This window comes from Stegastes partitus, unplaced genomic scaffold (assembly GCF_000690725.1).
Source record: "Stegastes partitus isolate 25-593 unplaced genomic scaffold, Stegastes_partitus-1.0.2 Scaffold852, whole genome shotgun sequence".
In the NCBI taxonomy this organism is placed as follows: Eukaryota; Metazoa; Chordata; class Actinopteri; family Pomacentridae; genus Stegastes; species Stegastes partitus.
Window position 1 is genome coordinate 135,601 of NW_007578583.1, and position 22,893 is coordinate 158,493.

The following is a 22,893-nucleotide window of genomic DNA, read 5'->3' on the forward strand; positions in this document are numbered from 1 at the left end:
TCAAGGAATGAATATTGTGCAACTTCTGTAATCGTCACTATAATGGAATATTTCAACTTTTACATTATACGGTAAAAAAACTGAGCTATTTTATTTTACGCTATTGCAGAATTTGGATTTCTCCTGTCTTACATGTTGTCGTTTGTCACCACGTTGTGAAGATTATACAGCACGAATTCAGATCCTATAATTTTCATCTACTAACCCACTGCACTATGCTCCAAGGGAGTACAAAAAACACAGGCTATCAAAATTAAAAAATATATATATGTTATCGTAGGTCTAGCATTTGACACGGCTATGCTGTTGTTCCCTACCGTCACTCTTCATATACGCCAAGTCATATGGCTACAGAAGGGAATTCACAAGACTCGGACAAATCTGCTGTCTCCCGTTATCGTACAGATGTAGACGTCAGATAGCAGAACTATTACCCACTTGAAGGCAGAAGTCAGATCGACTGTGATAAATGAATGACTTGACCCATTCTTGGTTCAAGTGGAAATCCCTCTGACCTTATCACAAAGTCATGGAGAACTAAATCCAATGACACGGTACACCTGGATACGCACAGTGTCACAGGGAATGCTTAAAAATGTTGGAAAATGTTTTTAAAAAGTGCAGCATGTCCATGTAATGGTAAGTACTTCTCAGCATCTTTTTTTTTTTGTTTTGTTTTCCACTTTTCCTACAAAATACATCTTTAGGCACATATACAGAACAATCTGTACTGCATTAAAGCTGCATAAAGCAATATTTCTCATACAAACACTGAATCAACAAACTCTCGATTATGTTTAAAGGTTGATGAATGCTGATGGTCCCACTGAGAATAAAAAAAATGGATTTCTGCAGCATTCCTCAGCTGCTTTTGTAACTTTCACTTCTTTTGTTTTGTCACTAATTTGCAAAAAAACAAAACAACACTGGCTCCTACAGTAGACACAATGGACAGCCACTCCCAGCAAATTCAGATTTCAAATTGACTATAGGCTGCCTGTCTCATGCAAAACTACAGAGAGCTGGTGTGTCAAGTGGTTAGCAAAGATAAGCATGTAGACAAACCAAAAGAGAGATGTTTGGAGCTTTTTACCAAATCGTGGCTTAAAAACAATATTGCACTTACATTCATGAGGTGGCCAGAAAGACTCTACTGCAATGCTCATGTGGTTCTGGTTCTGCTGGATGTGTAAAGAGCAAATTGCTTGCCAACATCTCACAAAAGTATAACAAGCAAAAGGTCAGAGTCTTCCTGCTCCTAGAGGTCAAAAATCGCTTAATGCAGCTTTAAAATGAGGAACAACTCACACAGGGTACCGTTAAGCAGCATTGAATGGAACAACGGTTACAATATCAAAGGACCGGGTTTGCTGTGTCACTTGGTTTCTTGCATGGACAAATATACATTTACATTACAAGCAGGGCCTAAACCACAAATGACCAACACCACTACATGAGCAAAGAGGGAAATCAGTATAAGCCGTCGGTTACAGAACGTGGCTGCGTTAATGTGAAATGAATTATCCTTTGACACTGATCTAATGAGCGCGGAAATGTACACCATCGAAGGTAAATCGACTGGAATGACTGAGCTGTAGCAAAGGGTGAAGATCACAACCGAAGGCAGTCTGTAGGTCGCTTCAACGGCACACACCACCTGCACTTACACAGCAAACGCCCAAGTTTGGGGAACAGTCGCCAAGCTGGGAGGGCACAGTAAAACAACACAAGAACTAGAATATTTTTGCAGAATGAAGTTAATTACCCATCTCAAATGAAAACCCCACAAACAACCCACTAAAAACTCTTCTTCTAGAACATATACTCTGCCCTCCCTTGCACAGTTATCTCTTGCTTGGCTCAAATGTCATGAAAACAGCTCAGGAAATGTCCTCTAAAGTAAACCTTTTTGGGGTTTTTTTGCCTCATAAGAAATACAACTTCTTGACAACTTGTAGAGGATTTCAGCCTGTATTTTGAGGGCAGCAACTTTTCATGTTTATTGGTAACAGAATTGGTAGAGCTGAGAAATTAAAAGTGCAGACGATTGTCCGACCAGTAGTTCAACAAACCAGGACAAGATAAGATACCGATAGCCTTAAATGTTGACACAACTCAGCATGTAATTTCAGATCTGTTAAGTTCTAACCTCAAAGCAACCTCCAGACAGATCAGATCACATTAATCTGAGCCCCCGTACACTGTGGCTGGGAAATAAAACCCACTATCATCTTTAACACAGATAACTATGACCCCCAAAACAACCCCAAAACTCGGAGACGTCTTCAGGTCTACGCTGCCGCTGCTATCATCTTTCATATCTGTTTATGTCTGTGAGTGGGTTGAAAGCAACATCCAGCAGGTGCATCTAAAAATAGGAAAATCCTTAAATCAGTTTATGTAGAAAATTCTGTTTCTGAGGTAAAATATTACAAATTAAATTCAGAATTATATAATAGCCGGTTTTTCTTTTGTGTTCAAAATCCGGTAATCATAACCCTCCATATACAAGATGTAATATTTATTTGCTGGTTAGAAATAACGATCATGAGCACTCATACAATAAACTGTTATATTCATAACACAGCCACGTCACGAATACCAGGTCAGTGGTGGGAATCCTGGTGCTGATGAGCTACTTTATAGGTGCAAAAGGGGACCTTGGGAGAAGAAGAACACTGAGTAGTTATCTGCTGACAGCATCAGTTCACTGCCCTCAATATAGAGGCCTCGGTCAATCTAACCAAGCTCAGCCGAACACATCCTCGGTCTAAATTTGTAAATGAGGTGTTTTTCACTCAGGTGGTGAGCAGCCATATTCAGCTGTTGTTTAAATTGGTGAACAATGGGATCAGCATAACATCTAATTCAGGTCACACTACTGCAGTAAGCCAAAAACTCAACCTAATGTGGTTGTCGTTTTAAGGATTTTACCTCCCGTTTAAGGTTCCACTACTGCTTATAGGTTTAGGAGGTTTTCCTGTCCTTGGTCCACTGCTGTGATGTCGGAGTACTTGCTGTGTAACTGTCTACACAGCATTACATTAGGTTTACTTCTGAAGACTGCAGTATAACATTAAAACCATGTTTAGCAGGAGATCTTCATAAACAACCCCACTTAAATTTCAACCAGCTGTCAGACTGTCGGTTGGCCAGTCGATCGAATAAAGTGGCAGACATCATGACTATGCATCTTCCTCCTAGAAGAGAAGAAGAAGAGCAGAAACGACAACTGGCTTTCCTCTAGGAAACAGTCACGGCCGTACATTGTCTTTTATTTGTTTTTAGCAGCATAATGGCTGTCATTGTCACTGTGCGTAAGTTTACGTGGATACGAAGTCTTAATGTCCATTTACAACCCTTTAACGGGCTTGTGAGCATAAGCGTTTATTGGATTATACTGTATCTGCTAATGACAGTTAAAGAATGGAGACGTCTAATAAAAAATGGATCCACTTCACCACTACCAGCAAAACTTGAGCGACATGAAATAGAGTGGTCACATTTGATGTCTGCGGAAACCTTTTGGAATTTACAGTTTTGTTTTTTTTTCCAACGAGGTCTGGCCTGGCTGATGACGTACAGCGAGATGTAAAGGCGAAGAAAGCCTCCATGGTACTGTAGAATTAAAGCCATCACAGAGTGTCCATCTCTCATTAAATCTCTCTGTTTAGACACTGCACCCATCTCCTTGAAAAGCTTGCAATGCAATAACTTGTTTATTGTGACCAAGCCAATGTCATTGGTGTCAGCTGATACAACAGAAACGGTTTTCCATTTGGTTAAGCCCTGCCAATTTAACTGCAAATGATCTAGCTGCTATGCTTGTTAAGATTCATATCTCCCATTCATAGATTCCAGGAGTATCCTCACCCTGTAAAAGTCCTCCCTTCAGATGGAACACGAGTTTGCTCTCTTTCTTGGTTTAGGCTCTCCAAAGTCCCGGTCATCTGCAGCACAGTGGCTGAAGGAGCAAATAGTCTGAGAGAGCCTGCGCATGCCCAGACGAAACACACTGTTAGACAGGCTGTAGATGACACAGTTGCAGAAACTATTGCTGATGGCCAGCCAGGTGGTGATGAAGGACAGGGCAGGACTATCCAGCACATGGGAGCTTTCTAACAGAAAGTAGATGATGTAGGGCAGCCAAAGCATGTAGAAAACACTAGTGATGCGGAAGAGCACCATCGCGTAGCGCCGATCTGGTCCATGCCCTCCATGATGCCCGCCACCATTCCCCTCACCAGCCTCCATCTCCTGGCTGGGGAAACGTGCTCGCCGTTCACTGATCTCCCTGTTGTGTTGCTGGCAAATGCGAAAGATGTGGTAATAAGTAAAACAGACCACGAGGGCAGCAGGTGCATACAGCAAACATACCACAAAGCCCGTAAAGAGGGCAGAGGTCGGCCAGGAGTGAGCGCACCACTCAAAAATATCCCCGTGATATCCTGGCTTACCCCAGCCGAAGAAGGAGGGTAAGAAAACCAGACTAGAGTACACCCAGATGAGGGTGATGCAGCCTCGTAGCCGACACGGTGTCACCAGCTGGTTGTAGGACAGTGGTTTAGTGATGGCCAGGTAGCGGTCCACACTGATGCAGGCCAAGCAGGCCATTGAAACGCTCTTCAAAACAGAGATGACGTAGCTGAAAACCTGGCACGTGATTGGCTCCTGGACGCCTGCTGGGTAGTGGAGCAAGGACAGGGTGGGCACCAGGCAACTAAGGCCCACCAGCAGGTCAGCGTAGGCCATGGTCTGGATGAAGTAGCTGGTGGTGTAGTGGTGTAGCAGAGGGGCACAGTGGAACACAAAGATCACCGTCAGGTTCCCAGCAATAATGAGCACTGTGAGAAGCACAATGACAGCAGTCTCCAGAACACAAGCCTCTACGCCTTCGTTCAGCCCCCAGCCCAAGGGACAGGAGTGGTTGGAGGCCCTTCTAGAAAAGAAGTCTCCATGGCTGCTGTTGGCAGTGAGCAACGTGTCCGTTGTCAGTTCAGACTGGTTCATTGTTCTGGGTGCTATCCAGGTGGGTCAGGTTTGTGGTGTGCCACCCATTAGGCAGCTGGCCTGAAACTGGAGAAGTGCCCGTCTCCCTCCCGTTCTTCACCAGGCGTCTGCAGCCTCCCTCAGTTCACAAAGCTCGATACTCTCTCTAGCGCACTCATGCTCTCGTTCACCTTACTCTCACATAGCTGGGTCTCAATCAAATGAGCACTGGCTGGAGGAAAATCAATAGAGCCTCTGGGAGGGTAGGACAGCCCGTTTAGCTCTCCTTTCCAATCACGCATGGTTAGTGAAAGTAGTGGGTGGGTACCAGTCAGGAGCAGGGAGAAAAAAAGCTGTATTCCTTCAGTAAACCTAAAGCAGGGGAGCATTGGTGTTGTGGCCAGCATCTATCCCAAAGCAGAGCTTCCCTGCTGCTTTGCCTCCCAGTCTGTAGCCTCTTCGCCTGATTCTAATGAGAGTTGCCACCAGGAGGCTGAGGGCAAAAGCTGTCCTCACAAGGGCAGAGAGCAGCGAAGATGTGAGGGAGGAAACCACATGGGGTTAAAGCATGAAGCAAAGTACAATGCTACCCTCACTTTACAGTTCCTCAGAGGAGAATAACTAAGAAAGCAGCATAATGGCTCCTATTTCACACCTACAGAATAAACTGAATGTACTGAGTGCGGTTACTTCTCAAAAACACATTTTAGGGGACCAATGTGTTGAATAAAAATAAGAGCTTATTTTAAGGAGTTTCTCTTGGTGTATAATTGCATCTTCCTCTTTGAATCAACCAGTCATACAATCCAAAGTTTCACTTTGCTATGGGTGCTCGTGTGTTTACTGTGTAAAGGCAGGCTTCCCTTATTTTGGTGGTCCTCTGGTCAGTGTCTGGAGCCCCTGTATGCCCAGCTATTGTCTGAATCAAAACACAGACACAGGCTAGAACAACAAGGGGATCTCCGCAGGAGATAATGTCACAGCTCTCTCAGCACACATAGCGGTGGGGGAAAATGTGTTTACAAGGCATCCCTAGAGAGAATGAGGTAAAACCACGTGCATCGAAATCATCTGGATGAGTTCTGCCGATAAAGTGATCTAAAGTTAAAATCCAAAAGTGCAATCTTGCCTCGCAGAGTTCTGGACTGCAAGTTGCGGAACACAAGCAAACATAAAAGTCCAGTTGTTGATGAAAGTGTTGAATGTCAGATTTCCATGCAGGCATGTGAAAGGACTCTCCAGGAGCAATGAGAGGCCAGCTGAATAACTCAGCGCTCCACTCAATTTCACTCCTCAGCAATCCCGTGGCACACTTGCAGAGAGGGGTTTGGGGATCAATCGGCAATCCACTTATTTATCCCATAAACTTGTTACTTGAATTTTCGATGTGACACTCTGAAGCCCTGGCAGTGCTTCACAGGGCTTAGTACCTTCTTCTCAAGTGCTTAAAGCAACCGTAGATTTTCTAACTTGCCTCAGTCCTTTCAAGTGAGCGTTCTGTTTAGTTGTGGAGGTATGGGCTCTTATAGCCTCGCCTTTAACTCCTCTCTCAGTATGTCTGTCGCCCTGAACAAAACACTGGCAGCGCAACAAAAGGGGAATCCACTCTAGCAGCGTAAAGAAAAGACCGAGTCCCATTCGGAGTCCCAGTTTTAAGCACTGTCCTCAGCGAATCTCCCCTTTTACATCCGATAAAGAGGACAACTCACGTTTTTAATAAATAAATCCTTGGATCCTGGCACACAGAAAGAGATGAATGCAATGCATCTGTCCAAAACGGCAAGTAAAATGCAAGGGGGGGAAAAAAAAAAAAAAAAAGATGACTGCGCTGATGGAAATGAGTTAAATCTGCAGCGAGGGAAGCGAGGGGACGAAGAGTCCCTCAGCCCTGGTGCAGTGAGGAGAGATGCTGTGACTGGCTTACACTTCCCTCCCTCCCTCACCACACAATCTCTCTAGCTTGCACACTCAAGTCTCTCTCTCTCTCTCTCTCTCTCTTTGCACACACACACAAAGTCACACAAACACAAACCCTCCCTCTTCCTCGCTCAGCTCCTCGCTCATCGCCCTGCCTCCTCCCCTCCCAGCTGCACCTGAGGCTGCCTGCCACATTATCCTGTCTCTCAGACTGGCTTTCTCCCAGAGGTAAATTTGGATACATTTCCTATTTACATATCACTTATCTCTCTCACAGTCTATTTTCTATTAACTAAAGCCCCCTCCCCCCTTCCACCCTTTCTCCCCTCCTCTTTTTCCTTCCCCGTTTAAGTCCCACATCTTCCTCTCACTTCCCCTTCTCCATATATTCACCTTGCCCGATGCTTATAAAACAGTTCTGCTTCGTTCATACATAAAAACAACCTACAGCGATAAAAATATAACATAAAATGATCAAATGTAGAACTGTTGACTTTACAAGTGACTCATTTTACCATCTCTACTTTCCCTCTATTTGCCACTTTGTTAAATTAACAAATAACCAAACGACCAGCATTGAACATCGTCTTCAGACCAACACAAACACTTGATTATGCTAAGGGCCATGTTGGACAGCTAAGCCTTGTAAAACGCGTCCTCTAAATGATCAATCAAGGCTCCAGGTTCTTCTGGTGTCTTTATTTATTCTTATTCAAGCAACAGCTTAGCACAGTTATGTCTGCCCCTTAGTTACAGTTGCCAAGCATTTCGGCCAGTTGGGAGCATCCTCTGGCCAGCGGATGATAAAGAGGATCAAGTGACAGCAAATTGGCAAAGCAGAAGGGCGGATGGAAAGAAAGTGTCAAGCACCGTGGTTGGGCAGCAGAAGCTTGCAAAAAAAGGTACATTCGATGCAACTTTGGTATCATTACTGTATTATTGTTTTAATTCTAAGGGTCACTGAGGAGTGGATGGCTAAAAGCTGGATGGAAAATGGCCAATTTGAACCAACACTACACCTGAACTCTTTTAGGAAGAGCGCTTTGATTAAATGATCCCATAAATGTTTGAATAGAGCAAAGACAACAAAAAGTAAAGCAATCATAGAAGAAGAAGAGACTTTTGCTGCCTGACTGCCCTGAGATAAGTCTCTGCTAGAGCACTAGTCCTTAATATTGTTTAGTATAAAGTACACCGGAGTAGACTGGAAAAAAACAAAAAACAAAACAGGATACAGTCGTGACTCGATAATCTGACACTAAACGTAAAACCTTCTTTTAAGTCGGATAGCAAGGCTGTCGGACTGTCCAGGTTGAGATACAAGGAGGGCTTGATGGCTGAAGGTTCATTTGTTGTTAATATTTAGGGTCGGAGCACTACAGTGCGTAGGACCCTATTGGAACTGCTACGTCATTATTTCTTCGTCACAAAGAAACGTGTTTTTCAGGTCCTAAACGTGCTCGAAAACTCACAAAATTTGGCGCACACATCAGACCCGGTGAAAAACTTTATAGTTAGGGGGAAATACACACCTCAATAGAAAACTGGCTCCACAGCGCCACCTAGAAAATTTCAACAGAGTCCCATCGGAAGCATGTCTGACCTCGACCCACGCAATTTGGTAGGAATATGGAGGAGGTCAGGACGACCAAAAAAGTCAGTGACAGCCGTACCCTAGACCCAAGAGGAAGTCCGCCATTTTGGATTGTTTGTTTGTCCAATCTGAGCTAACTCCTCCTTGGGGGTAAGTCACAGAGCGCTGAAACGTGGGTAGCAGGTAGAAAACGCCTTGAAGGTAAAATGTTATCAACATCATCTGCAGAGGTCAAAGGGCGTGGCCATGGTAACCCTCTGATGTTTGATCCTTCGCCATGAAACAGGAAGTACCGTGTAACTACCCTGTACCTGCTCCATTCTGCCTCAAACTTTACATATTTGATCAGACTGCTGTCCTGATCACATCCATATGCCAAAATCTATTCACAGTCATAGCGCCACCTATTGGTAACAGGCTGTTTGAGGTATTACACTTACTTGTGCCATTGCTCCAAGCTTTGTGATATCATTCCTAAAATTGGTCAGCTAAGTCTTTCCACATTGTTGATGCTACAGCGTGAAGCTTTTGTGTTTTCAAGCAACGGTGTTGCCATGGCAACGCATAGCTTCTATGACACGAAAAGGACTTTTTGACAGCTTTGGAATGCTCATAAACTCCCCAAAACTGACATACGAGTCACTATCGGCTCAACCACAGACAATGTGTGACTGTTTGGCAAAATGGCTCTATAGCGCCCCCTGCAGCAATTAGCCCCCGCAGGACATTTAATCGATGTTTACAAAAATTGGTAGGCATATGTAACACATCAGGATGCACAAAAAAGCCTCTTGGACCCACACCATAAACTTAACAGGAAGTCTGCCATTTTGAAACAAGTGTGCAATTTTTTGTGATTTTTGCCATTTTCAAAATCTATCTCCTCCTAGGGCTTAACTCCTACACACCTCAAATTTGGTCAGCGCATACAACAGGGCTTGGTGATCAAACGTTATCAAAACGCTCTGCAAAACTCTGAGGGCGTGGCAGCAAGGATTAGGATTGTTAAGGGTCGGATTATCGAGTCACGACTGTATTATCCAATTATATAATTGTGTCTAATTCGAGAAATCTACAGTATTGTTTGGTCAAATTCACACACAAAGTTTTACATGAAACCATCGGAGAAAAACCAACACGAAGCAATGTGCCTTCAGTGACAATGGCTGAACCTATTCCTTCCCTTCAGTGTCCTCGAGGAAAATGTAATATGATGCAATAAAAAAACACAGTAAATGGTGGCTCCTGCCATTCCAATTCTCTGACTTGCCACCTGTTTATGACAGAGCATTCAAGACACAGGAAATGCTTGCACGGACTTGCTGACTTATATATAAAGGCAGTAGCGGCAAACATTTCACTCAAGAGTTGCATCTTGGTTTAAGTATTTCAGACGCAACATTCCTAAATAAGGGATTTCTGTTTTTGTTCAATTTTCCAATTTGCCGATAATATAATAACCATTAATTACCATCAATGTACATAACATACAACATTTTTGATACTAATACTGAGCTGTTAGGGGAGTAATCAACATAAAAGCAGCAGCAGGCGTGTAGCTCAAACAGAAGCCAAGAGGTTTATTGTCTATTAGCAAATGTTTACGAGGTTAAACTACTTCGGTGGTCACTGTAAAATAAATAAATAAACAATGAAGAAGACTGGTCAGAAAGACAGGAAGCTTAAACTAAAAATAGAAAAAACCAAGACTAAAAAAAGAAGAAGAAGGTCAGGTGGACAGTTGTGTTGTCACTATGGAAGGAGCCAGTCAATGGAGATCTCTCAACACGCTGCTCTTTACCTTTGGAGGTGGACACTGATGAAAAACACGACCAGAAGGCCACCGTTAATAATTCATTCTGCTCCAAAACAAAGCCAGCAGGGCCACTTGGAAACAAAGGTGGAGTCTGATTCACCTTTCACGGCTTCCCAGCATCCCACCCTCCTCCACCCCTGGGCTCCTGCTGATTTCAGTCTCAACAGCAATGTGTCAGCATAAGCAGGGAGTTTACGTCTACATTAAAAGGTGTTTGGCTGGGAGGCTTATCCAGAGCACAGCAAATAATGAGGCAGGGTGTTCACCATCTTGTTCAAAGACTCTTTACCAGGAGAAGATGAGTGACTATAATTAGGTGAGTAGAGTTTATATGTGTGCCATCCTTCTGGAGCAAGCTGTACGTGGTGCTTAATCAATCATTCAATTAAATAGGAACAAAACAAATGATAAACCTGCTCTGGGAGGAAAAAAAAAATAATCCAAAGACTGTCATGAAAAGAAGCTTTTTCAACAAATGGCTGACCTTATGTAGACAGAAAGATGAATACTTAGAGGTCAGGCACCAACTTACAGTAGTCAGCCTGCTCCTGAAGGTTGACCACAGGACAGTCAGTACTTTAAGCTCTGTTCACTTGACATTAGTACAAAGTCTTCTATACTTTCTCCAGGATAAAAAAAAAAATGTACAGAAAGGAAAATGTTGGGAAAAAAAAGAGGTAAGGTGATGGTCCTTCACTTCTTGACAAGAATGAAAATACGTAGACATGAGGACCAACACACAAACGTTCATAGATGTTACATCACAAGTACCTGTTCAATAAAGCAGGCAGCCAGCGGACATCTATTGTGGCACCAATGCTAATTTTAATTTTAATTTAATTTTCTTTAAAAATGAATGAAATCTCCTCGGCCCAGGATTGTTCTCGGTGTGTGGCGGTAGGTTCGCCTGGGATCAGACTAACAAGACGCAAAAACAGGAACACCCTTCAGATCACACTATGGGCCACCTTTTCCTCTCATGCTGTCGTAATTGAAGACGCAGATACAGATAGAAGACTTGTCTTGTCCGCTAAGAACTGACGGCCGATGATTTATTACAAAAAGTATCACGGAAGGCGTTTTATTGATTCCTTACAAAGATGCTGGTGGAGGAATGCAACGCCAAACAGTCATATTCCTATAACTAGCATCCCCATTATCACATTTTTATTCCCACCAATCCTTTTGAAAAGGAGTTTCGATTTTGTTTAGTGGCTTCTCTAAGGACTGGTTGTACAAAATTTACAAGGAAGTTTATGTGATTTAATTTTCCTAAACAGCAAAATGTAAACGTAGTCGTTTCTGTACTGTAACTCTGACCACTGACAAACCCCCTTGTTCAGGAGTCCGGGGCCGGGAAAAGGGGGGGATAGGTGTTTAGTGGGGCAGATTAGCGCTGGCTCACTGCCTGGATACAGACCTTTAGCTAGCACCATCAATAGACCAACACTAAACCAGCTTAGCAGACAGAAGCCAGTGTTATATTTATCAAGAGTGGGTCAAGCTTTGTTGTTGGATTCGCTTCCAAGGTTTACGGCGCAGACGACGAAGGATTTGAAGCAACATTAGGGGGGGTCGCCGACTTGCTTGCAGTTTACCAAGCCGTCATTAAGACTGCCGGGAAAACTGAGAGTGAAAATGAAATCATGCACTCCTTGTAGATGCTGTGATCATTTAATCCAGTGACTTTTGTAAGCCCCTCGGCCTCTCTTGGCTCAACGATGTCCTGGAGTGTAGAAAGCGGCACAGACTAGCATCAGGTTTGGAAAATATAGGTATACTATGTGCACAGTTTTTACAGTCACATCTCTTTGCCACTAGGGACAGAAAGCGTGACGATAGTTGCGTATTGTTTTTAATAGTTGTGTTATTACAGGCCAATATGTCAGCAACGACACATGAGACTGAGAAGGGGAGAATGTCAAATAAAAGGAGTTAATTAGCAGTATCTGGAGAGCAAATTAACAGCTTGTAATTATCAAGTTTCAAACAGCCACAACTTATATTGACCATCCTAATGTTAAAAATATCTCTACCACTGTCACCTCCAGCACAATGTCACCATGTATACTGCTTACATTGGGATTACAGCAGCTGAATGGTAAAGAGGAACTAAAGGTCAAAGACAGGCTGCCCACTGAAATCACCATCTATCATCTTCATTTAATATCACACCACATGGCGGTGAAGACCTGTCTGACCGCTCAGGTTGGGATATTTATATTCATCATCCCGTAGCTCCTATTGTCCTTGTACCATGTAGGTCAGGATGTAATGTGCGTCTCTTAGTCATCCGAACGTAAACAGTAATCAAGTCCTTGTGCTTTCACTTGATCTGAATGTTTTTTGTCACAGAAAAACAAGCGTGACAAATGCGTGCAGATCAAGGCTCTGCTTTGCATTTGCAGTTTTAACATCACTAACATATTGCTTTAATGGGTTGTGTTAGCAGGCTGTTGGCCTGTATTATGGATGCGTCACCACCGTATGTTCAGCGGTATGCAGTCCTGTGCTGTTGACTATGCTGAATGTTGTTTTTTTTTGCATAACAGAGCAGGTTCAAGTTTGATCTTGCTTTAAACTGCATCCAAACAACATTCCCGCTATACCCTTTCTGCGCATCTGAATTCAACACCAAGATGAAAAAGTTATTGATGTTGTTCGTGGCAATTCATTCAGACTTATTGAATTAGGAGACACAAGCCGGCGCTTGCTCGGCGGTAAGAGGAGAAAGAAGCGGAGCACTACTCCAGCTGTGAGGCTACAGTCGGTTTGAAGACTGAGACACACAAGTGTTGTGACCAAAGAAGAAGCTGGAGGCTGGATCTCCCTAATCCGAGCTGTCATATCAGTGTCAGTACGGCTAGGAGGCTAAGATAACGCACACACAGTGGATGCACTCGCTACTGTATGGAGGCACAATTACAGTTACAACAAATACCCCATAAGTCTGTTCATTTCTGTCTACATGGGAACGTCTACATTAAATTCAAAGCGCGCTGAATAATTTAAAAACACCACCTCAACTACACATAGTATACACACACATTCTGGTAAATACTCAGAATCGGTCGTGGATTCTGTCTTTTCTCTTGTTATTCGGCTTAGGGAAATGACTGACTGTAGGTTGATGAAAGGCAGCATGTCCTTTCCGGGTGCCTGCTGGTTTCCTGCCGTGGATGCTGTATGTGAACGGGAGCTGGATGGACGCATAATGGAGACACGCAGACTCAAGAAAGGAGGAATGCTGTGAATAGACCTATATAAATGAGGGGAGAATGGAAGTGGTGTTGGCTGTATTGTGGACATGTGGTGCAGCTGGTCCCTACAGATACTATGAGGGAGGATGGAGAGAGAGTGTGTGTGTGTGTGTGTGTGTGTGTGTGTGTGTATCGTATGAAACTGACAATACTCGAGACCCTCGCGGGGATTTTTTTCATCCATGAATGATGGGGGATCTCAGAGGAGTCGCAGGGCACAACTAAACTGAGTAATGACGTTTATGTATGTGCATCCTGTGTATCTGCACACAGCCATACTGTTCATCAGCTAAAGGTTAAAAAAAATCTTGCATTAATGTCAAAATCTGTCATTTTTTCATTTATTTATTTTTTGCTCTCAGCACCTACGACACTGAGAAAAGGTTACAAGCAGTATGATTTTAATATTTTCACTGTCTTGTGTAAGTGCAGCGAGTAAACCAAGAAATAAAACAGAAAAAGTCAAAATCCAAACCACTGTATACAGATACTGTACAGTAGTGACTGCAGCGGTTGCCACAAGGCTGAAAAAGTACTTGTGGAAACTCATAAGAGCTTGGCCACCTACCTAGGTTCCAATTATTCAAATATCAAGTACTTAATTAACTAAAGCAGAATGTTGAGACAAAGGTGAAAGCAGACACGGAATCGTCATGGAGACAACTTCAAGCAAGTCCAAAGACCCTCGCTGTTACCATAGCAGCCTATCTTATGTACATTGTACTCCATGTGTCTGTATGCGGGTTATCAGGCGTGGGTGTAGTATTATTCCAGTCTGGCTGCATGGCTGATGCTACCTTTGATTGTACACCAACATTAAATGTCATCACTGAGCTGGCGCCTGGCCTGAATATGATTTGACAGCAAAATGTAAAGCACCTTACAGGCCTCGTATAATTTGATCTTTGCTTTAAATTGCAGGTTTTGTACAGAATTTGTGGGTTTGTTTCAGTTTTGGGACGGGATACCAGCAAAGATCAGGTAAGAAGTGAGAAAGTACAGAAAAATAAAAGTAAATAATATGTAATTTTTTATCTTGTATGCATTTCTTTGCAGATTTTTCTATACTGGGGTCACAATAGCTAGCAAACAAATAACCAAGAGGACAAAGCACTTAAATTAGTGCATGACAAAGCAACAGATCCCAAACAAAGGTGGTGTGTAGTAGGATGGTAATAAGAAATACTATGCTGCGTTCATATTTAAAAGGCAGTTATATATGCATCAATAAAACTGGTCTGTTCAAGAAAATAGATCCAGAGTCTGTTCAATATAAATTAAATCCGTTGCTGATAATTAGAACAAATTCTCTTCATAGGACAGTGTGAAGATGTGACAAAAAAGTTAAAGAAAGAAAGAAAAATCAATCTCCTCTGCAAAACAATCTCCTTGGAAGACCTTCAGGTTCATACAGTCTGAGGCTCCTCACAGCCTGCTGCGGAAAAACCGCTGTTCCAGGCTTCTGCTTCGAGCCATCGAACCTGAGGAGAGATCCTGACCTCTGTTAACACACTAGCTGTGCTGTGAGTGAGATTGGCTTTTGGAAAAGGCAGCCATGGAAATAGCTGGCAGAGCTTTTTTAAGCTGTGGGTTCAAGCGTGGCAGCACACCTTGGGCTTGTTCAGTTCTGGGGACACGAAAAGGTTGTTCAAATGTCACCAGCAAACCCCCCAACCCCTACCCCAAACACAGCGCTGCACCAGCCGCGAAAGGAGTTATTTGTGAATGTCTCAGATGCCCTGAGGCCGTGGTGTGTGTGACAGATTGTGCATTTGTGACTCTGTGTGTGATGACTGTAAATGAGAGCAGTTCAACACTGAACATGACACTTGCGATCTCTGATATCAACCTAGCCGGCCATGGGCCACAAGCTGCTAAACGCTCAGTAACTTAGTCGAGCCCAGTGCTGCTCACATTAGGGATCCTCACGAGGTCAAAAACCTCTCTGTGGGTCCCTAACACAGGACCCCTGGTGAGACACAGTGCCTATTTACCACACTAATGGCACTTCCAACAGAACGGCAGTCCAATTACTTAGAATTCAATCAGCATTAACGTTGTCACCGAGCACAGACAACAGACATTTGTCATTTGCCTCACTTCCCTTTTACCCTCCCTCTTCCATCTTCCCTCAGTTCCATTCATTTGGTGCAGCTATTAATAGCCCCACCAACCGCCTATCAATACCATCACTACTCCAGCAAGACAGAGGATGTGGGCGTGGTCCAGGCAGCGGAATGAGAATAAATGAGCTGAACTACAGAAGCTTGGTCTTATGTAACCAGGGCGAGAAAGAATTGGGGGAGGGAGCGAAGGGGAGAAGGAAGGAAAGGCACAGAATAACATGGCTGATACGATGGAGAAAAGTGAATGTGAGCAATAAAAAAAGGAAGACAGAAAGTGAGTGACTGTGGGAAACAGAAAAACGGGAAAGAAAAGGCAGACAAATGAAAGGGCAGCAGGAACACTGTCCAATATAACACATGAAGATGAGAGATTAAGAGAAACATTAAGAAACTTTCACTGCAACTAAAAAAATCTGTGCCTTAGGAAGAAGTCTGCCAGCTCTCTCTTAACATTTACACACATTCCTTTTCTCCTCTCAGTCACTATCAGCCTCATATTTATGGGTCCACGTTCCTCCCTCTCACAATTTTTCTTCTTTCCATCTATTCCCCTCTCCCTCTGCTTATTGATTGAGGCAGGTAGTTTTACCCGCTCCTGTGTGGCAAAGAGAAAGACTATGTTATTATCAATAAAAAGGAGGATCTCTGTCTACTTTGAGTGTTTATATCACCTCCTCCTACTGCTGCTGCTGCTGCTGCTGCTGCTGTCTGGTCCAGTGGGGATCGGTCCCATTACAGACTGGTGTGCAAAGGTCTCACAGTGTCAGAATGGGTCACTGACTTTATGCAACTGCCTGGTCACAACCACTAAAAATTACACAAGACTAAGATAAATCAGATCAAAATCTGCACATATCAAGGAAATGTAATGAATATGTCCTGGGTTAAACATGTTGGATTGGTATTGTTTCTCATTTTCCTGCAGTGTGCAACTGAGTGAAAGGAATCTTCATATGGTCAGATGTTGTTAAGCTGTAGTATCATAATTAAGAGCAGTACTATTCCCACAGTTGACCTTCGTTAATCCGTTCATTTGGGAAAACGCAACAGTCAAAGTTTAGAAGCGTTGCTACTCTCGCCTAATTTAACATCAGCATCCATTTGAACTTCTTCTCATTTCTGCCCTCCTGAACTCTAACCTATTATTCATACCCTCCCATTAAAGAAGGGGAAAAAAACAGCTGTCACTGAAAAAAGTTGACAAAAGTAATAATAAATAAAAATGTAATAAAAATCATGACATTGCTTTTGAATTGTGGTTCAACAGAGACATTTAAAAAAAAAAAAGAGCATGATGGGACCCATAAACTAATATTTAACATTCTGTTGAACAATTCTTCGAGCCAATCGCTGCAATCAAGGGTTTTCTGTAACTCACAATCAGACTGTGCTCTAATTTGTATGGGACAGTTGTTTTTTGTTTGTTTTTTTTCTTTTCAACCACAATTACAAAACAATGTCTTACTTCAATAAACATTAATTTAGCAAAATTTTCTTTATTATTATTTTTTTCAGTTTCTACTTATTTGAGTGACTCTTGTGAATTTTGCCTTTTCTGTAACGGGAGGTTCTGAATAAATTAGAGGATGACTGTACATTGTGACCTTCTACTATGAGTTATAATATTGACAACATGTGCGTTACATACTTTTGATTGCCTGTTTATGTGGTTTTAGATTAGCACAAGTCATTCTCCAGTAAAACATGCAACAAAAAAAAACATGTGAATTTGTGCACTGAAGTCCATTTGTGTTATTTGTTTTGTCTGTCACATGAATCTGGTGGGTTCATCAATTTAGCAGCAGCATGATTTAATGTGTGGCAAGCCAAAATCCCAGGTTTTTTTTTTTTTTTTTGCTATTTTGACGAGCGTCACCACATGGAGGGCACTTGAACGACGTCGATGGCTCACTGAGGTGACAGTGGTGAATTCAGCCACCTCATACTGTCATGCACACAGGCTGAAGTGGCCTCCATCTGACGACACAGCCGGTGTCTCTGTTCCATGTTCATAAGTCAGGCAAAATAAGCCTCTTACGTCCAACGTGTTTCAACATGAAGACAAGCTGGAAGCAACTTGTACCTTTTCACATACGTTGACGATATATAGACCCAGTTTTTTTTTTGGTCATACGAATGAGACATCACCAGTTTAACATGTCGAATTAGCAAAAAATGGAAGCTCGGTTTGCCATATATTTTCTTTCCATTTTCAAATGCCAGGAAACAAAATCTGGCATTTGCTGGAGCCATTCAATCGTTTGGATTTGCTGCAACGATTTTGTCTGTGTCCTCATTAAATTTCATGGCTCTGGGAATTACATTTCTGGAGATATTAAACCATTAAATTGGCTTCTCGGGTAAGATGGGTGAAAATACAAATATTGTCAGGTCTGGAAACATATGAGATTCTTAATCTTTTGCCAAAACATTTCACAGAACTCTGTTTTGGGTCCTGAATAACAAATAAGTAAATCCTGCAAAAAATCTGAGACAGTAGAGCAACAATTGTCCTAAATTCTGTCTGAATGACACGAATCTTTTAATCCCTTGGTTCTAACCAAATAACATACGAAACGGACTTGGATTCAGTTTGCAGACACTGCTCATGCACAAGAATTTGGCCCACACCTTTATGACAGCATCTTCACCATCCTAGCTCAACTGACCCACCAACTGCACCAAACAGGTCATATGCGAACACAGCTTTAAAAAACATCCAACAGTTAAATATTAAAGGTCCAAAAATTCACTTTCACTTCTTGCAAGCTCTCTGGGAGGCCAAAGGGCCAGCACGAGCTGTCCTGAGACAGCACCGCATGCATTTTAAATGTCACCGCTAAATTAAAGTGTTCTCCGATCTGACACACAGTTCAGAGGAACAGCTCTAATGAACTGCAGTATCAGTGACGCCGGGTGGACATATGACTGCACAAAATAGGGACAAATATTTTCATCAAGGCGACACAATCTCGTAATGGTTCACACCACGCATCTGGTTTCCCACCATAACACAACGAACCCTTCACCTGGAAGAACCAATGAACTGTCTATGTAAGGTGGAGGGAACATCCACATGCAAGAAAAAGATAAAACACCAGTATAGTGAGACTATAAGCAACATGTGGATATTTCAACATGAACATGGAGGAAGACAACTATACACATCATTCTAAGTCCAAGTACATCTCGACTTTTGTTAGAAATCATTTTTTTGAGCTACAGCGAACACACAAGATCCAGCACAAACCATGAAAAGCTTGTTGCCTTGACAGCCCTCAAGTCTGGATGTATTTAAAAAAAAATAAAACAAAAATAAAATAAAATCTTTGAAAACTTGCACACTCATGTATGTACGTGAGCATCCAGGACATGTTTTGGTGTCAGCTTGTGCATCATAACCGCAACTTCTCATCAGCAGTTGTCCCTCCCTGGTCTGCGAGTGTGTGTGCGTGTGTGTGTGTGTGTGTTGAGTTTACCTTGGTGATGAGGATGCGGTAGTGCTCAAGCAGGTCATGGTTGTCGTGGCAACCAGCCAGCAGCTGCCAGACTTCAGCTCTGAGTGGCTCAGGAATGCCACTGCGAACCAATGAGGGCAAACCCTTTGGACGACTGGACAGGTTCCCATGCCTGGCGCGCACACACACACACACACACACACACAGACAAAAGTAATCCACTGTTTCAAAATGTCACTCAGTTCGGTTCAGCCACTTCATTAATTTGAAGTGCAGCTGGACTGATTTGATAATTACTTTATTTTAGTATGTCCTGTGGGTGTGACACGATAACATGTGGGCAGTGACAGCACAAGACCAATCGAGTCAATCACAGGTGTGGGTCTGTCGCACTGAAGTATTCATGCTGCACAAAATAAACGCAGTTCTGTCTCAAAAACAAAGTGGTTATTAATTATAGTATAATTACTTCAGAACGTACTCGGGTTGTTTCTCACTTTGGTTGCCGAGTAGGATGGGCTGACTGAACCCCTCGTTACCTATTAATACGAACGCACACAAATATACTGGGAGCTGCTTCGTACAGCAACACAACTCTGACGTTGCGTTGTTCTCCCACATCTCGGCTCAAGCTTCACGTCCTCATTGCTTTACTAACTCCAGTACTAGTTATAGCATTGCCGACCTCATTGAATAACACATCGTATATGTATTCATGCAGTACTCCACTAACAAAACGACCGAGTACAATACTGTAGTCTGGAGTAGCAGTGTTGTGCTCCCACATGAGGAAAAAAAAAAGAGAAATCTGCTTTTGAAAACACACTGTCAGCTCTTTTTAATGATGCTTGAAATCTCATCATAATGCATTTATTGAGGCCATATGAAAGCAATTTCCCCAATAAGCTTCACTACATTGTGCTGATGCAACAGCAAGAAAACAGGCTGGCAACTCAAACGAAAAGCCTGAATCATCTTTTATTCAGTTAATAATGTATGTATGTATCTAAAGCTGTACGTATCAGTGCTGCTTCGTGTAAAAGCTCAAAAAGTATTAACAAAAAAAAAAAGACAGTTTGGGTTATACCAGATAAATTAAGTGATATAGAGGCTAGAGAATAAGAATTTGGACTGCGCATGTTGTCTGCTCTTTAGGCTTTGTGCTGCAGCCAATTCCATTTGAAATGAAAAAAATATATATGATGCTGCATTAAAGTGCCAAGTCTGGGCTTTAATTTGAGTAGGTAGACCATATAAACTGGGAGAATAAAACAATCAAGCTGCCATAATGGAGCGAACCCAGGCTGTATATCACACTCTGTATGAGGCAGGGAGGGCTTCACTTCCTGTTGGTCATCCACATGTGATGAAGGCAACACAGCTGGAAATCTGAACACTTCATTAAGATGTTAAAGTCCCTCTACTAAAAACGGAATTACTCCAAATGCTGTTTCTTTAAGACATTTCACAAAAACGTTGTGTCTGATATTCGGTATAGTCAGAAACATTAAGCTCCCCACTGACGGTCTGAACCAAGTTCTTCATATTCAACAACGTTAACATCATTCATGCCTCTTAAAATCAATGTTTTTAAATGAGGCACACATTTATCTGCACATTCCTCAAGTCTCCCTGTCTTCTATTGTGCGTTCTAATCATTCAGACGTGTGTAGTTTGACTCTAACCAGTGATCTCCCCCCATCCATATTCCAAATCTCTGTCCGGATTTACTCCTTCTTCATGTTTTTCCTCAATGCCCACACTTCTCGCTGTCTTTTCTGAAGCCCTACCATCTGTTGAGGATTCCTCCCCAGGACTCCAGTATTTTCTCAGGACAGTCTTTGGAAACGTCTCCCGTCCCGCTCGAGATTTCACTGTCACTATCTGAAAGACAGAGAAGACACACTCACACATTAATATACATTCAGAGCACGACGTGGATGATATCTGTATCATAAAGCTACTCTGATACACAATGCTCATTTTAAACATGTTTAATACTGATGCCACACAGCTAAATGGAGGCAGGAGTGCCTGTGCAGTGCCTACACCTTCCATTACTGCTGTTCTCCCGTCTGGCAGTTCGTGAGGCAGACAAGAGGCAATCAGCACAACGAACCACTTGTGTTTAGATGCAAAAGCACTAATTGACTGTCTGGCCCGCTCTGCTGCTGGAGAGATGAACTGGTCCCCACACAGAAACCACCCACTGGAACCAACGCACATGCAATCCACACACAGATTAGCAGAATATGTCTGGCATGTGTGCTGCTAACATGGATTTTATAACACTGTATAATGTATACACCTGTCTAGTATGGTGTAGGTCCCTTTTGTGCTGCCAGAACAATGCTGACCTGTCCAGGCAGGGACTCCACAAGACCTCTTAAGGTGTCTTGTTGTCTCAAGCACCAAGACATGACCAGCTGTAAATTGTGAGGTGAGGCCTCAACGGATTGGAACAGTTTTTGCAGCTCGATGGAACTGAGATTCGGCAAATTTGGAGGCCAAGTCACCACCTTGAGTTCTTTGTCATGTTCCTTAAATCCTTCCTGAACAATGTTTGCAGTGTGGCAGGGAGTATTGTCCAACTGAAAGAGATCATCAGAGAATACTGTTGTGATGAAGGGGATGTGTTGCCTGCTGCCATGTTCAGTTGGGTGGTACATGAAAAAGCACCGTCCACATGAATGCAGGACTAAAGGCTTCCCAGCAGAACATCGCCCAGAGCATCACACTGTCTCTGCTGGCTTGAATTACTTCCATATGGCATCTTGCTGCCATTCCTTCCCCGGGCAAAAAGCGCATACACACCACAACCGTCCACACGATGCAACCAAAAACATGTTTCATCACATCAGACCACCTTCTTCCTCTGGTCCGGTTCAGAAGCTGACGGGCCCTTTGTAAACACCTAAATGTGGGCTGGGGTCAGCATTTTCCCCACCGTGTGTTCTTACTTCTTTCCATCATAGCTGGCTCCTTGCGCTACAGCAGCTCTTCACCACACAGTCCAACCTTTACCACCCAACACCCCGTCTGACAGGAGTCTGACACAGTCGTCCAGCCATCACAATTTGGCTCTTGTCAAAGCCACTCGGATCCTGGCGCGACTCATTTTTCCTGGTTTCAACACATCGGCTTCGAGAACCAACTTGTCACTGCCCAATATGTCCCCCTGTTGACAGGTATGGCCACTGTATAGATAATCAGTGTTGTTCACCTCCCCTGTCAGTGTTTTCATGTTGTGGCTGATTGGTGTGTGTTACACCGGAGAAGATGCTGAAATGAGTTTCACATTGGATTAAAAAAATATATTGGACAGTTATAAGTGACACACACATACAGACACTCACATCACGATCCATCTTCTTCCTAAATTATCTGATTGAAATAAGACCGCTACAGGTCGAAAACAACCACAAGAAAAAACTAAACCACAAAAACATGTCCAGTCTAACACGGTTCAAGGATCTTTATCATAGAATTCAATGACCTAAATAACTAAGAATATTTATGGACATATCTTGCTGTTACAGCAATGTCTCTGGTTGAAATTTGTCTTCAAAGAAAATAGATGTTTAAATGCGTCATTCACTCCCGATGAAGACTCCAGTAAGGACTTGACATTTAGGATATGAGGCAGATGTCTTCTTGGAGGACATGCTGCCACTGTGCTCACTGCCCCGCTGCTCCTATACATCCTCACAACCTCAGCAGGAGCTTTTCAGGT

General features: G+C 42.9%; 2 protein-coding genes across 2 annotated transcripts in view; both read right to left on the reverse strand.

Annotated features, from left to right (window-relative positions):
• The window catches only part of rabgap1l (RAB GTPase activating protein 1-like), a 124,114-nt gene that overhangs the window by 79,736 nt on the left and 21,485 nt on the right, over window positions 1–22,893 (reverse strand). Inside the window, exons 11-12 of the mRNA XM_008293025.1 lie at window positions 20,951–21,044; window positions 19,182–19,332 (exon numbers count right to left, since the gene is read on the reverse strand). Of these exons, the coding sequence (XP_008291247.1) occupies window positions 19,182–19,332; window positions 20,951–21,044 (245 nt within the window). The remainder of the gene's footprint in view (window positions 1–19,181; window positions 19,333–20,950; window positions 21,045–22,893) is intronic.
• gpr52 (G protein-coupled receptor 52) lies at window positions 3,892–5,010 on the reverse strand. Its single transcript, XM_008293022.1, has one exon. The coding sequence runs from the start codon at window positions 5,008–5,010 to the stop codon at window positions 3,892–3,894; it is 1,119 nt and encodes a 372-aa protein (XP_008291244.1).